Raw genomic sequence first — 12,597 nt, 5'->3', positions numbered from 1 at the left:
GAATGCAATAGGAAAGACTTTAGTCATGTAAACATCATCATTTCCTTGGCACCTGCCAGGCCCCACGCATACTTGCACAGCTGTAGCACAGCCATCCCAGGAAGAGTTCAGGCAGTACTGATCCTGGTGGGAAAGGGCCCCAGCAGATCACCTTGTGGTTCTGGGTCCCCTGGAGGGCAGGGGCCAGGGGCCTCTGAAGTGCCAAGTCAGCCATGGTCTTAGTCGAGGCAGAATCTTGTCTGAGGTCGCTAGGTTGGAGTGCTCACATTTGTGAATGAGGAGGACAAACTTCTGAGTGAACTGAAATTCATCATTTCTTCATTTAAACCTTTCCACTATAAACGGTTTATGTCTTCTGAGCGTGGATGAGCAGGTGTCGAACTGCAGTGCTACAGCTCTGCCGTGGCAGGGGTGCATCGCACTGGGCTTATGGCGCTCGTCTCTACCAGCGTGGATGTGAGCTACGTGTAGTGTCAGGGCCCAGCAAAAGACAAGTGAATTTTACTGTACCTGCCACCAGCAGCACTAGGACTTATGCAGGAATGATGCTGAAAGTGCAAATAAGGCCAGTGACCAAACCTTTCCAGCAATTATGTTTAATAAGGTACTGCGTGTTATTTACAGAAAACACATGTCACACAATTTCTACACGTGAGATACACACAAAGTGTAAGGACAAAAGCTGCACTTCAGAACATGCTAAACAAAATAAATAAAACGTAATTATTTTTGCACGATGGGTATTACATAAATAAATATTCTAGAACGTAACGAATTAATATTTATTTACAGTCTGTTGAAAGTGCAAAACAATTGGCTGAAAATTAAGATATTTGTAAATGCTTAAGACCAGAAAATACTTGTTAGCCAGCCAGTATTAATCGTAGCTGAAGGTTTTGATGTCCAGGAAGCTATTCTTATGAAATCTGTTTGTGCATATTGTGCTCATTTTGAACCAGTCTTTCACTACCTTTATGCTATTGATTTCAACAACCTTACTAATTCATAGTGGAATTTTGTAAAAACCTGAAAGTTTAAAAAAAGAAGTAAAATGTAAACACATTAATCTAGTTATCATTCAAAATAGTTCCAGTCCTGTCAGTTCTCTGAAGTGGCCACACTGCTTTGAAGGCAGTACGAACAACATTAGAATTTTTTCCCAGTATCTGCTGTATTTCAAAGGGAAATTTTAAAGTGTTCTCTGAATGGAATTGCACCTTGGACAATTCCCCTGAACCTCTGCTCTTTCATCAGATGCTTACATGCATCTCATTTTGAGGTCAGCAGTAGCTGGGGAAGCAAAACTGGTCATCAGTTTTTTCCTGACCTAGGCAAGAGATTGTAAAACATATATTTTTAGTTAAAGAGAAAAATGCTATCTCCCTTAGAAGTGTCAGAAGCCATTTTTGTGCATTTTTAACTATTCTTCTTCTGCCTTTTTTTTAATCCATCCAAAAATCATTTACTGCACTTTAAAATGATTTAATAGTACACAACATGGCCACCCTCACAGCTACAGTGCATACATTTTTTCTCTGACAGGCAGTACATTGTGCGTTGCCTAAGACCTTACAATATGTTTTTGCTTATTTTTGTAGTGGCAGTGCAGTCGCAGAGAAATTGAAGTTCTTAACAAGTGACCTTGACAGGATAAAAGATCATTTCTCATCATTGCCTCAAATGTTTATGCCCGACGCGGCTCTAGACGGTGAGACATCTGTGATAAAGTTCTCTGGTTGTCAATCACATTTAATTGCCTCACATAGCTCCGAACATCCTGATGGTTCTTATTAGCTAGGGCTGCGTCAGGATCTAGTGAAAGAGAAATGATGTAGGATTGATACACTTAAATGAACAAATGCCTGAACAGAATGCATAACTCGTTACAAGCTGTCACAGGAAGGACTAGATCCTGGCGAGTTAAAAAGAAAATATTTAGAAATCTCTCTCTTTGAAACCTTTCCTTCATATCTGATAGTCTTTCTGGTTACTGCCCCTACAAATTAACTTTTCCTCCCAGATATCTGTGGCTACATTTACTCAAATTGATGGCTCTCGGTTTTATACATCACCTTACCTGTCAACAACTATAAATTCAATAGCTAACTAGTATGATTTAAAGCTTCTTATTTGCTTTTGAACCAGCAGTGTTCACACCAGTTCAAAAGAGATACAATAGATTTAAGCCTCCTTTCATGAAATATTCCCATTTCTATCTCAGTATTAAATGTCTGTAACACTGTGGTGCTTAGTGGGTGCCCCGTTCAAGGCTCAAAGTTTACCACCTATTTACAGCAGTTAGTGTAACTGCATTGTAAGTACTCCTACTACAACCATGAAATACCACTAACTCCCAGTTTTAGTATCTTCAGCCTCACAGTGGACAGCTTACATTTTAATGAAATATGTGGTAGATAACTTAACAAACTTCTCCAAGAAAAAGATACAGGCATCCACTCTATAAATACATGCAAAGCACGTGGGACTTAGATATGGCACATCTACCTACTGACATTTTGTTATAGCAAGTATAGTGAAAATCCATTTCAATTTCTCAATAACTTATACGGGGAGGTCTCACTAGTGCTTAATATATGGAAATTAAAAGACATACGGCCAGAAAAAACTTGGGCTGGAAAAAAAAGCTCCCTCGATATTCAAGAGTTGTGCTTTAATGCAGATGGAAAGAACTATCCTAATAAAAATGTATTTTTTTAGACTATCTATTCTGTTCTTTGAGAAAGGAGAGGGCTGCTGTGAGGCAAAACAAATGAAGCACTGAGAAATGCAGTGCCAGTGTGGCCTGGAACTCACTGTGCACCAAGATGGGATGGGACGAGACCTGCAGAGCAAGCCTGGCAAACACAGTGCCATCATCATACCTGGCCCCACATAGGTTCAGATAATTATACTGACAAGCAAATTTTAAATTCATCACCTTAGGCAGTTGTGTCACCCATAGTGTCATCTTTCTGGCCTGGTTTCCTACAAAAGCAGGGTTTATGCAAGCCAGCGTCTTGCATCCGTCTACGTGCTTCTGTCTGCTGGCCTCACTTCAACTGCTTCTGAGCCCAGTGGCTAATTTCAACCTATTCTAATCTGAGGGCTTTGTAGAGACCTCACAGAAACTCAGCTCCTTTGCATTCTTTGAAAAGAGGTGGAGGAGAATGAGCTTACTGGAGCTTTCAGAAGGATAGTTCACCCCATGAAACACTGGAGGATCCAAACAGGGGAGATTCACTGGAAACCAGGCCTTTCCAATTCTGTTACACACAAATTAATTCTAATTACTGTAGCTACTGATAGTAATGCTGACTGTGCAGATGTTGTAATACACTTACTGAAAGACTGACTTCGGCAGAACTTCACCGTCCTGACAGTGTTGGCAATCATGCGCTGGAAAGAGAAGATGGGATGCAATCAGGAAACAAGCACTGTATTTCATCATCATTTAAATGAAGCACCTAACTGTGCCTGTGTGTAAAGACATATGCCAATAAAAGAAGTCGTATGAATGAAAATATAATTTGAAGGTTGATATTCTCATATGTAAGCTGTGATTTGCATTTACACAGGCTTTAAATGAGCACGAGCATAATTTACATGCACTCAGAGAGCCCTTTCCCTTACTTGGATGCTGCAAAATGCTTTAACTAAGGATGAAAATCAGTTCCTACAATATGCATTTCTTTGATACCATCTTTCCACATTAAAAAAAGCAAAAATATCATTAACAGTTGTTTGGAGTATGTGGACTTTTTCGTTTTCAGACCATCAGCTCCCAACAGCAAAGACATTTCTAGAACACAATCAGCAGCTAAACAGCTTTTACATTTCCTATCTGTTTGAGTTTGAAATACAGCCCTCCTTGGAAATCACAGTAAAAAATGACCAGCTGAGAACCTACGTTCACCAGTTCTCAAACATGCTGAACTCACAGGCAGAAAGGATACTGTTAGGATTGAGGTCCTGGGCAAGTTTCACCAAACAGACATGTTAGTGTTAGGACAAGTTAGCACAAGTGTATCTAATCCAAGTGAGAAGAAGATTCCATTTTTGATGGATACTCCTACTGGCAATTCACAAAAAAGCAGAATTCACTTCAGTCCCCTTTGGCTGTGCTCGCTCTTCATTAAGCATCATTTCACTCACGTAAGTGAGAATCTGTTATTCAATATATTTTGCTCTGATAAATCAGATGCTATTTCGCAATAGTTTTTAAGAAGAAATGATGCTAAGTCATAAAGGAAAATGCTTCAGCTTTAGTTCTAGGCTGCAAGATTTTAACTGACTTGTGAAATTAACACCACCATCCACCAGTGCTGGGTAGAATTAGTTGTTCTTCACAATTTTAAATAAATTGAAACTTCAGCACTGAATTCCCTTTGCTAGAAAGTTCTATTCGTTCACTGATTTTTTTAACATTTATTTCTTTCCTTTTGCTCAGATAAAGTTTAGCAGAACAGGGAAAAGCTAACCAGAGCCTTAATGTTTATTCCAGCACTTCAGCGTGGCCCAATAATTACAATCTTAGGTGAAAGTGGTTAAATACCTGTATCATTCCAAGAATGGGAAGCACTAAAATAACACATTTCTTCCACACACACAAGATGAATAATCTCTGACATTTTAATGCACTGTCAGGATCCAGAACGGTATGGCTGCTGTTCACTATTAGAAATGCTGCTGATACATGTTAAGTTTTTGTGGATTACACATTTTGTAATCAAATGAAATGCAGACGCTCCAAAGCTGATGTAAAAAATACGTTATAACACAAATGTACAAAAGATGATGGGAATTTGAATATGAGTCTGCTTATGTTGCTCCTAAAGTCATATGGATTTACTTGTGGAAAATAAGTAGATTTCAAGTAAGAGTCATTTTCATAGCATGTTAATTTTCATACTTCTTCAAGCCATTATTACTAAGCAGATTTTCTAAGGCACTTATCTTGCAAACATTTTCACGTGTGCTTAGCATTTAGCATGTGAATAAGCCCCATTGACTTTGATGGAACCTCTTAAATACTCAAGGATAAGCACCCCTTATAATACTGGATTGAGGTGGAACGCACTGTATATTACTGTGTTGGTTCTTCAAGTCTAACCCAATCAAAATGAAGATCAAAACAACATGAACATGAAAACATGAATGTTTCATAACTCTGTGGTTTCATATTTGGCTCTGACTCTTATGTGTTGCTGTTATTTTGACATGTATTATTTCAAAGAGCACTTCTCTAAAATAACTGTTTAAAGGAAAGATAGTGATGTTGGATTGGACCAGCCAACCTGATAAAGTGTCAAGAGTGTCTAACTCAAACAGGGAGTGTTCCTAACAACAGTTCATTCTCATGAAGATTTCTGGTGTTGCCTGACTTGCTTTCTAGTTGGGTTGTCAGTATATACCCTAATTGTTAACACTGGTAAAGCTTTAGGTTTTGAAGCCTCAGTTAATAATGGGCTATGGAGCTAGGCTGTATGCTCAGTGTTTGATTAGCTTAACAGTAAGTTTCTTAGCTAAAAACTTATATTTATCAAAAAGGCTGTTCTGTGAAATAATTTTACTCTTTGTTTCCTTTATGTGAGAAACATTCATAGTAGGTACTGTAATGCTGTATTGTACTGAAAGAGGCAAGATGAGTATAGGGAAGGTCTCAGTATTTCTGTACTTCTCATGATATGGACCATTCCAGGCAAGGAAAACAGAACTGACAATGAACTCATCTGACTTCTGGTTAAGGGTTGAACTGCCTGGTCTCCTTCCCTTGGCTGAAAGTTTTCATTTTAAGGAGTTACTTTGCTTGTTCCTGAGAATAATCTTATTCAATCTGTGCACTCAGAAGTATCCTGGCAGTGATGAAACACAATGGAATGAAGAAGTGGGTGTTACTGTAGAATAAATGGAGGAACTTTGGCCAGAAAAGAACACTGCAACCAAGCAGGGAGATTCTGGAGCATTATGTATCCTTCAAGATCTCCTTTCACATTGCTTTTTGCAAGAACTGTTTCACTATCTAATATAAACTCAAGCAAATTCCTCTTCGGAAGGTGTGAATTGGACAGAAAAACTGCACAGTAAGTGAATTTGCCTTTCTGAATCATGGAGATAAATTGGATTCTCTTTCAATGCAAGAAAACTGGAAACATACAGAGAAAATGGTCAAACAGAAGTTTAATTGCCAGCTCCTTTTTTTTTTTCCTTCGAACAGAGGATTACCCCTAGTCAATGGCTGCAAAAATAAACCTCTGTTTACTCACTGTGTTAAGAAAGACCATTATCAAAAAGCCATACAAGCCTAAATATGTATCTTTCTGAAATAAATCAACTGCATAATATAACAAGCAACTGCAACTACCAGCGTGCTCTATATATACAACAATATCCTTTCAAGTTTTATGCAGTCTGGAATAGTGGCAGCAGGCCAGCATATTATCTTCTAATCCATTCCAAACCAAGGTTTTAAAATGTTATACATATTCATATACGCCATAGAAAACTAGTAAGGGCTTTAGTCACACACTTTTTGCATAATCTTTATGTTTCAAAAATGAAAGAATGTTTGCCCTTTTTTGCATAAGGATCAGAGTGTGAATTCCCTTTTGTTCATCTCCACAAAACCCGAAAACCAATATGCACAGATTCTCTAATCCTCATTTCACACCTGAAGGGTGAAGAAGTTTGACAAAAAGAAGAATCAGTGACCAGCATCATGGCACTGCCTTGTGCTGTCATGGCAGGTCAGCGCTTTCAGAGCTCTTTTGTGACATCTGCTCCCTCTACAGGTGCCATTTCTGAGATGATGCACAGTCACGGTACGTGGAGATTGTGCCAGGGAAAGTTCAGGCTGCCTGATGATTTGAGAAATGGCATCAATAAAGTTCCCAAATAACTGCATCTTCCCTCTCTCTGTGAATGCAAAATTCAGTAGTGGCAGTTACAGTGCAGGACTGTACAACCAAGATAGGAAAAAAATGTGCAAGTATGAGTCAAGAAGAAAATAAAGAAAAATTGTATGAAGTGTTGCCTGTCTTTAAGGAGAATCATGCTCATTAACTTTCTCACCTTCCTCTCCTTTCCCTGGAAAAAACAATTTTAGGAAAAGGCTTTTATTTTTCTTTTTGTCCTAAATCTAGTTATAAAAGCAGTGTGACTTCTGTGTAATGTATTACCACGTACATATTATCGCCTTACAGGTTGCAAGTTGTTCCATATGTGTGATGCTATAGAGTTTATAGGAACTAATACAACTGACAGTTTTTTGGGGGGATTCTTCTTCACCTGAAAAGAGGATCATTAATGGAGCTAAAAGACAAATGTGTATTCCAGATCACAAATTGTTTGCTATCTACAGATCTCTTTGATCCTACATCCACCTGCTTGCAGATCTCAAAATACCCTCAACCTGCCAAACTACAACTGTAGCATTCAGAAAACTTTACAAGCCTACTCATTCCTCAGTCCTCTACGACAACTGCTCTTTCAGTTTGTACAGATACGGGTCATATAAAGCACCACGTATAACTAACAGCTACTACCGAGTTATTAGTGGAGAAAAGATGCAGGTAGTTTTTACCATACAAGGTCAGAGAGAATGCAGAAGGCACATCTAAGCAACACTTGTCTCTATCAGCTTTTTACAGCAAGATAAGGAGAAGAACGTAAATATTGCTCTGAAAGGATGTCTGTTTTGGTACTGAAGACAAACCTTTTACAAAACATGCTACTAATAGCAATTTATTCTGTCTAGTTACGAAAGTGTAAGTAACATGTTTCAGGCTGGATTTTAAGGGCAAATTCTCGTTTCTTTCGTCTCCCTGCCTCCTTGCTTCATGCAACACAGTGGCGTAGCAAAAAGCATAGCAAATACAAAGAGTGTACGTATTTCTGACACATTAAATATTGCCTGCCCACATCGCATACAGACTACAAAGGTCAGCTTAAAAACTTCCCTGTTTGCACATAGCTGTGGCTCTGTCACTCATGGCATTCTCTTCCCTGGTTTGCCTTCTCTACCTCTGTTTCTCACAGCCTCCCCCAGATAAGAGCATCATGGGGAAGGGGAAGAAGGAGCAGGTGGTCACAAAGATAGCAGTGCTTTGTGGAGCAATGTCCCCTCAATGCTGTCATTGGACTTAGTTATTTTCCCTTCTAGTCTGACTTTCTGAAAACAAAGAAACAAACTAGACTAATGTGTTTAACATCAATCTGTTTTCCCCTTCTTCTCTGCATAATTTTGTCAAATTTGAAATAAAGCCCAAAGTCTCAATAATATGGAAGTTCCTACCAATTTTCTGTGACAATACACAGCTGTGGAGAAGAATCACGTAAGTGGCCTCTTCTGTCTCCTTTGGGGAAAAGGCTGAAGTTCCTATGTTATGACAAAAGCCTATTCATGCAGAATTCCCCAGCCATGAAGAAAGCACACTGGCCCCAGCCGTGAGGAAAACTTCAAGCAGAGCTCAGGCAGCCATCATACAAAAACTGAGGAAACCAGGACTCTCAGTTTCTGGCAGTCATGGAAATCCTGGCTCAGACACTGCCTGACAGCTCCTGTGTGTTTCAAGATGCATCGTTTCATATAAACAACAGCAGGAACATCAGGAAACATAAAAGATTTAAAGGAAGCTTCAGTTTCAGTTGAAGGATGCCACCAGATCAAACTTCTACTTTTGGCTGCCAGTTACAGGAATAAAGTTGTCAGCAGCACATCAGCTGTCGGGATCAGAGCTCTGGGGTGAGAATGCAGATACAATGCCAGCAGCTGTTCTCAGTTTCATCACTGCGCTTACACGAGAGATGCAGGGACCCATCTCCCTGCAGCTGAAAATGGCACCATCAGTGGGAACTACCTGGACATTCTTATTCATAAATTTAAGCAAGCATCAAAGTTATGATCAGAGGGATTCGTTTTGCAAAAAGAGCAAAGAAGTTTTGGACAGATCAGTAACAGAGTGGTTCCTAGCATTATTTAGAGATATCTCCATTTGCAACAGAAGAGCGTGCAGTAGAATAAACATGCAGAAATGATGAATAGCAGGTCACGATTCCTGTGATGAAATCCAGTTCCTACTAATACTCTATTAATTCAGTATAAAGTTTTCTTTAAAACCTTTGGGTGCTACTAGTTAAAATCATGCTCTGGTTTGTTTCTACTTTGAGGATACAGGTATGTGCACATATGGGTGAAAAGGACACGTCTGCAGCAGCCCACGGATAGGTCAGTTTAAGCTTACAAATTTCACTCTTGGCCCTGGGACATGTAATTAGGCCAAGCAGGGTGGAGAACCAGTGACTTAAATGGTTGTCTCAATACAGTTGCCATCCCCATAGTTCGGTGGTCAAATCTGAGATCCCTTTTTACTACCACAAATACTTATCCTCTACACTTATTTCTATTTATCCATCTAAGAAGAATAGTCAGTCTAGGAAAAAGTCATTTTCCCCAGGCAGAAAAGCTCAAGGCCTTAGGAAGGAATTGTTAACAGTCTGCATATGCAATTACATATTTCATTACTGAAAAGTGAGGTCAGGGCCTTACGCAGGCATTAGTACCACCATTTACACATGTGAGAGTCTCAGCTAAGTAGAATGGTATTTCCACCCTAGGACTGTTCTGGAACTAGAGAGTAAAATCTTACGAGAATTTCCTCATTGATAATCACTTTTCTATGAAGCTTTCCAAAGAGCTGAAAGTTCTCATTTTTCTCCCTTCAGAAAATGATCACAGCTCAAGACAAGCTCCTTTGGAGCACAGTGGATGAGGTTACTGTAGTACTAAGAACAAACAGACACAGGTGCCACAGTATATACATTCTGCAATTTCTGAATGGAGTTTAACTGCAGACACAGAAAGTCAAGGTTTGGTTTTGCAGTGTGGTTGCCCACAGTTGAGCATGGCTAACCCTGGGAATCAGATCTATGTGCCATTAATCACATTATTTAAGAATGTGTCCTTTTCTTCTCACTACTGAGAAACCTGAGTTTTGGTCAAGATCTCCCCTATGGGAAGTTTTCTGTTAGCAGTTTTTGACAGTGGTGTTTGAAATGATGAGAGCTTGGGTGCGTAATTTAAAATAAATGAAATAAAAAAATAGGTATATAATAAAATTAAACCTACTGTTACTGATCTCTTTCCAATATGAAAGGAAACAAGTCATAGTTTTTCGTCACTCTTTCCCCATGTTAAAGTGGAAATAATACGTGCATCTTCTTTATTAAATCTCCTTTCACTCTCTGAGGAGCAATACAGCACTGCCCCAGCCCAAGGCAGTTCAGTCTTGTCTGAAAGAACAGCAGTTAAATCACAGTGTGGTCTCAGACTGGCTGTTAAAAGCTGTCTCTAACAGCTCTGCTTCCTGTCACTGCTGCTGCCTCTCCTAGGAAACATTCTGGCCGTGCACGGCTCAGTGAGCAGTTTCTTCTCTTCCTCCATGAGGTTTTCCAGAAATTCAGAGTGCCTGGGCTCTGTGCACAGTGCACTGTTGTTGCCAGCTCTAGGTGCTGCCTTCACTTTCTGTGGCCCTAGAAGTCATTGCTGCGAAATTCACTCCTGAAGATGTGAATAAGAAGGCTTTTTTGTTTTTAAATTATCACCCCACAACCATCATTTCAAAAATGTAATACATACCATCTTTTCGAAGTTTACTAGATTATCAGTGAATGTCTTATTTCCCTCATGAGTAAACGTCATGTCTGTATGGGAATGAAAGACACATTACAGCCCATAACTGAATCATGGCATACAAAACAACAGAACGTTTTATCTATTCCCTACAACAATCAAAGCAGCCATAAAAGTAAAACATTTAGGCTTTCATTTACAGCATTTCTGAAGCTAGTAAAATTGAGGCTTAATATTCAGATGCACCAAAGCAGTTTTTCTTGACTCTGTGTCACACTTTTTATAATGGAAAAAGATCATACCCCACACTGAGATTGATTTTTGCTTTTTCTTCCTGCTTTTTACTTCTGACGCTTCAAATATTTGACAAATAGCTTTCAAGTTAATAATTCTGGTAGCATACAAGCTTACCTTTTATAAGTAGAGGCATGAAAGGAATTATTGGAGGGTCCAATTTAGCTACAGTTAGTCTGTAGGCCCTATGGTTTCTTGATGGATCCTTAAGAAAAAAATCAAATAATTAGTAATATGTGTTATTACATATATTAGGACATTGTGTGCATTCATTTAGATGTCAAGGCATTTATTAAAATCAACATTTGCTCTTGTGGCTTTAAATGTGCATCTGCAAACAAAGCCTTTTATCATTTGCCCATTCCATTTACACACTGAACGCAAACATTTTTCATGCCAAATAGCAGTGTAAGAGGTGATTAAAAAAAAAATTGTTTATAAAAGGACCAAACATTTTACCTCCTTCGTTGCAGAGCCAGTATTGCACATGCTGTAACACTAAAATGTATTGCCTGGAAAAATCCAGGTTGTAAAATATAATTTCCCACATGTACTATTGGAAAACATGCAATAAAGCTTTTCTGAGTTTCCCAGATTAACTTTGAGTGATACATACGTTCTCTCAGAGTAGGTTCCTAAGAGTGTAATTTATTAGTCATACATACTTGTTTTAGCAGCTCTAAAATGGGATCATAAACTTCTTAAAGTCAAACAAGGACATATAAAATGTTCTGAATCAAGGAATTCCAATCAGTTACTCAGAAACGGAAATTAGCTCAGATTGTGCATAGAATAAGGGATCTATAGGTATTTACCATTAAGCTTTCAAATTCTGCATAGATCTTCTTGAACTTGCTTGGAAGTTTCTGTTAATAAAAACAAAAATAGCAAACCTTAATTCAGTCCAATTTGTATGGTAATTTGACTGCAAATGCTAGTTCGTTCTACAACGCCCTAAGTCAGGAAAGTGCTCTTTTTGCCAGATATTTCTAACAATGTGCTAATCTAAAATACAACACGTCTCCTAGCAACCAGATTATAAATAGAGACGGGACCAGCCATGAAACCTGCATCCTGATCTAAATCCCAACTTGAATTTACTCCTATGGGATGTTTAGGTTCAGATTTTTGTTTGGTTTACACTGGAATCACTGAATTCAGAATGGTAGCAAAAGCTGGAGTGAATGGCTTCAGGACATTCCCCACTACAGTCTTATCTGAAAATATTAATTACACACAGCTAGTGAAGGGATGGCTCAGCTTCGTTATTTGTACCTACAAGGAACTGCCTTCACAACATTCAAGTCCATGCTTAGACATTTCCAGAAGGTTTTCTGGTCGTGACAATACATCAGCATTCTCAGTGTGCCCAGCAGTCTCTAGTGCTTTCTAAACTATAAATTAATGAATAGATTTTAGCTCACAATACCTACACTAGTAAATATGGCCAGTTGGTTGCACAGCAAATAGGATGAAATGGGTGTTACTAAATATTTTTCCTTCTCATGCTATTTTAGACATATTAAATGATATTTTACTATAAAGACAATAAGATGTGTTACAAATTATTCAGAGATCAGATTGAGTTTTTATGCACACTCAGAAGATGTCAGCTTTCTTGTTTTGATAAACTAATATTGGCAGAGAGGAACATTAAAAATTAAGAGACTTTATAG

At 38.6% G+C, this 12,597-nt stretch overlaps 1 protein-coding gene across 1 annotated transcript in view; it reads right to left on the bottom strand.

Moving 5' to 3' along the window:
* Positions 1 to 580: 580 nt before the first annotated feature.
* RAPGEF4 (Rap guanine nucleotide exchange factor 4) overlaps positions 581 to 12,597 on the bottom strand; it is a 147,969-nt gene continuing 135,952 nt past the window's right edge. The window contains exons 27-31 of the mRNA XM_065751175.1: positions 11,737 to 11,787; positions 11,039 to 11,126; positions 10,634 to 10,698; positions 3,342 to 3,396; positions 581 to 1,812 (exon numbers count right to left, since the gene is read on the bottom strand). Of these exons, the coding sequence (XP_065607247.1) occupies positions 1,685 to 1,812; positions 3,342 to 3,396; positions 10,634 to 10,698; positions 11,039 to 11,126; positions 11,737 to 11,787 (387 nt within the window). The 3' untranslated portion in view covers positions 581 to 1,684. The remainder of the gene's footprint in view (positions 1,813 to 3,341; positions 3,397 to 10,633; positions 10,699 to 11,038; positions 11,127 to 11,736; positions 11,788 to 12,597) is intronic.

Source organism: Cyrtonyx montezumae, unplaced genomic scaffold (genome assembly GCF_038088225.1).
Source record: "Cyrtonyx montezumae isolate F1298 unplaced genomic scaffold, pur_monq_1.0 scaffold_7, whole genome shotgun sequence".
NCBI classification, from domain to species: domain Eukaryota; kingdom Metazoa; phylum Chordata; class Aves; order Galliformes; family Odontophoridae; genus Cyrtonyx; species Cyrtonyx montezumae.
This window is presented reverse-complemented; position numbering and strand designations above follow the sequence as displayed.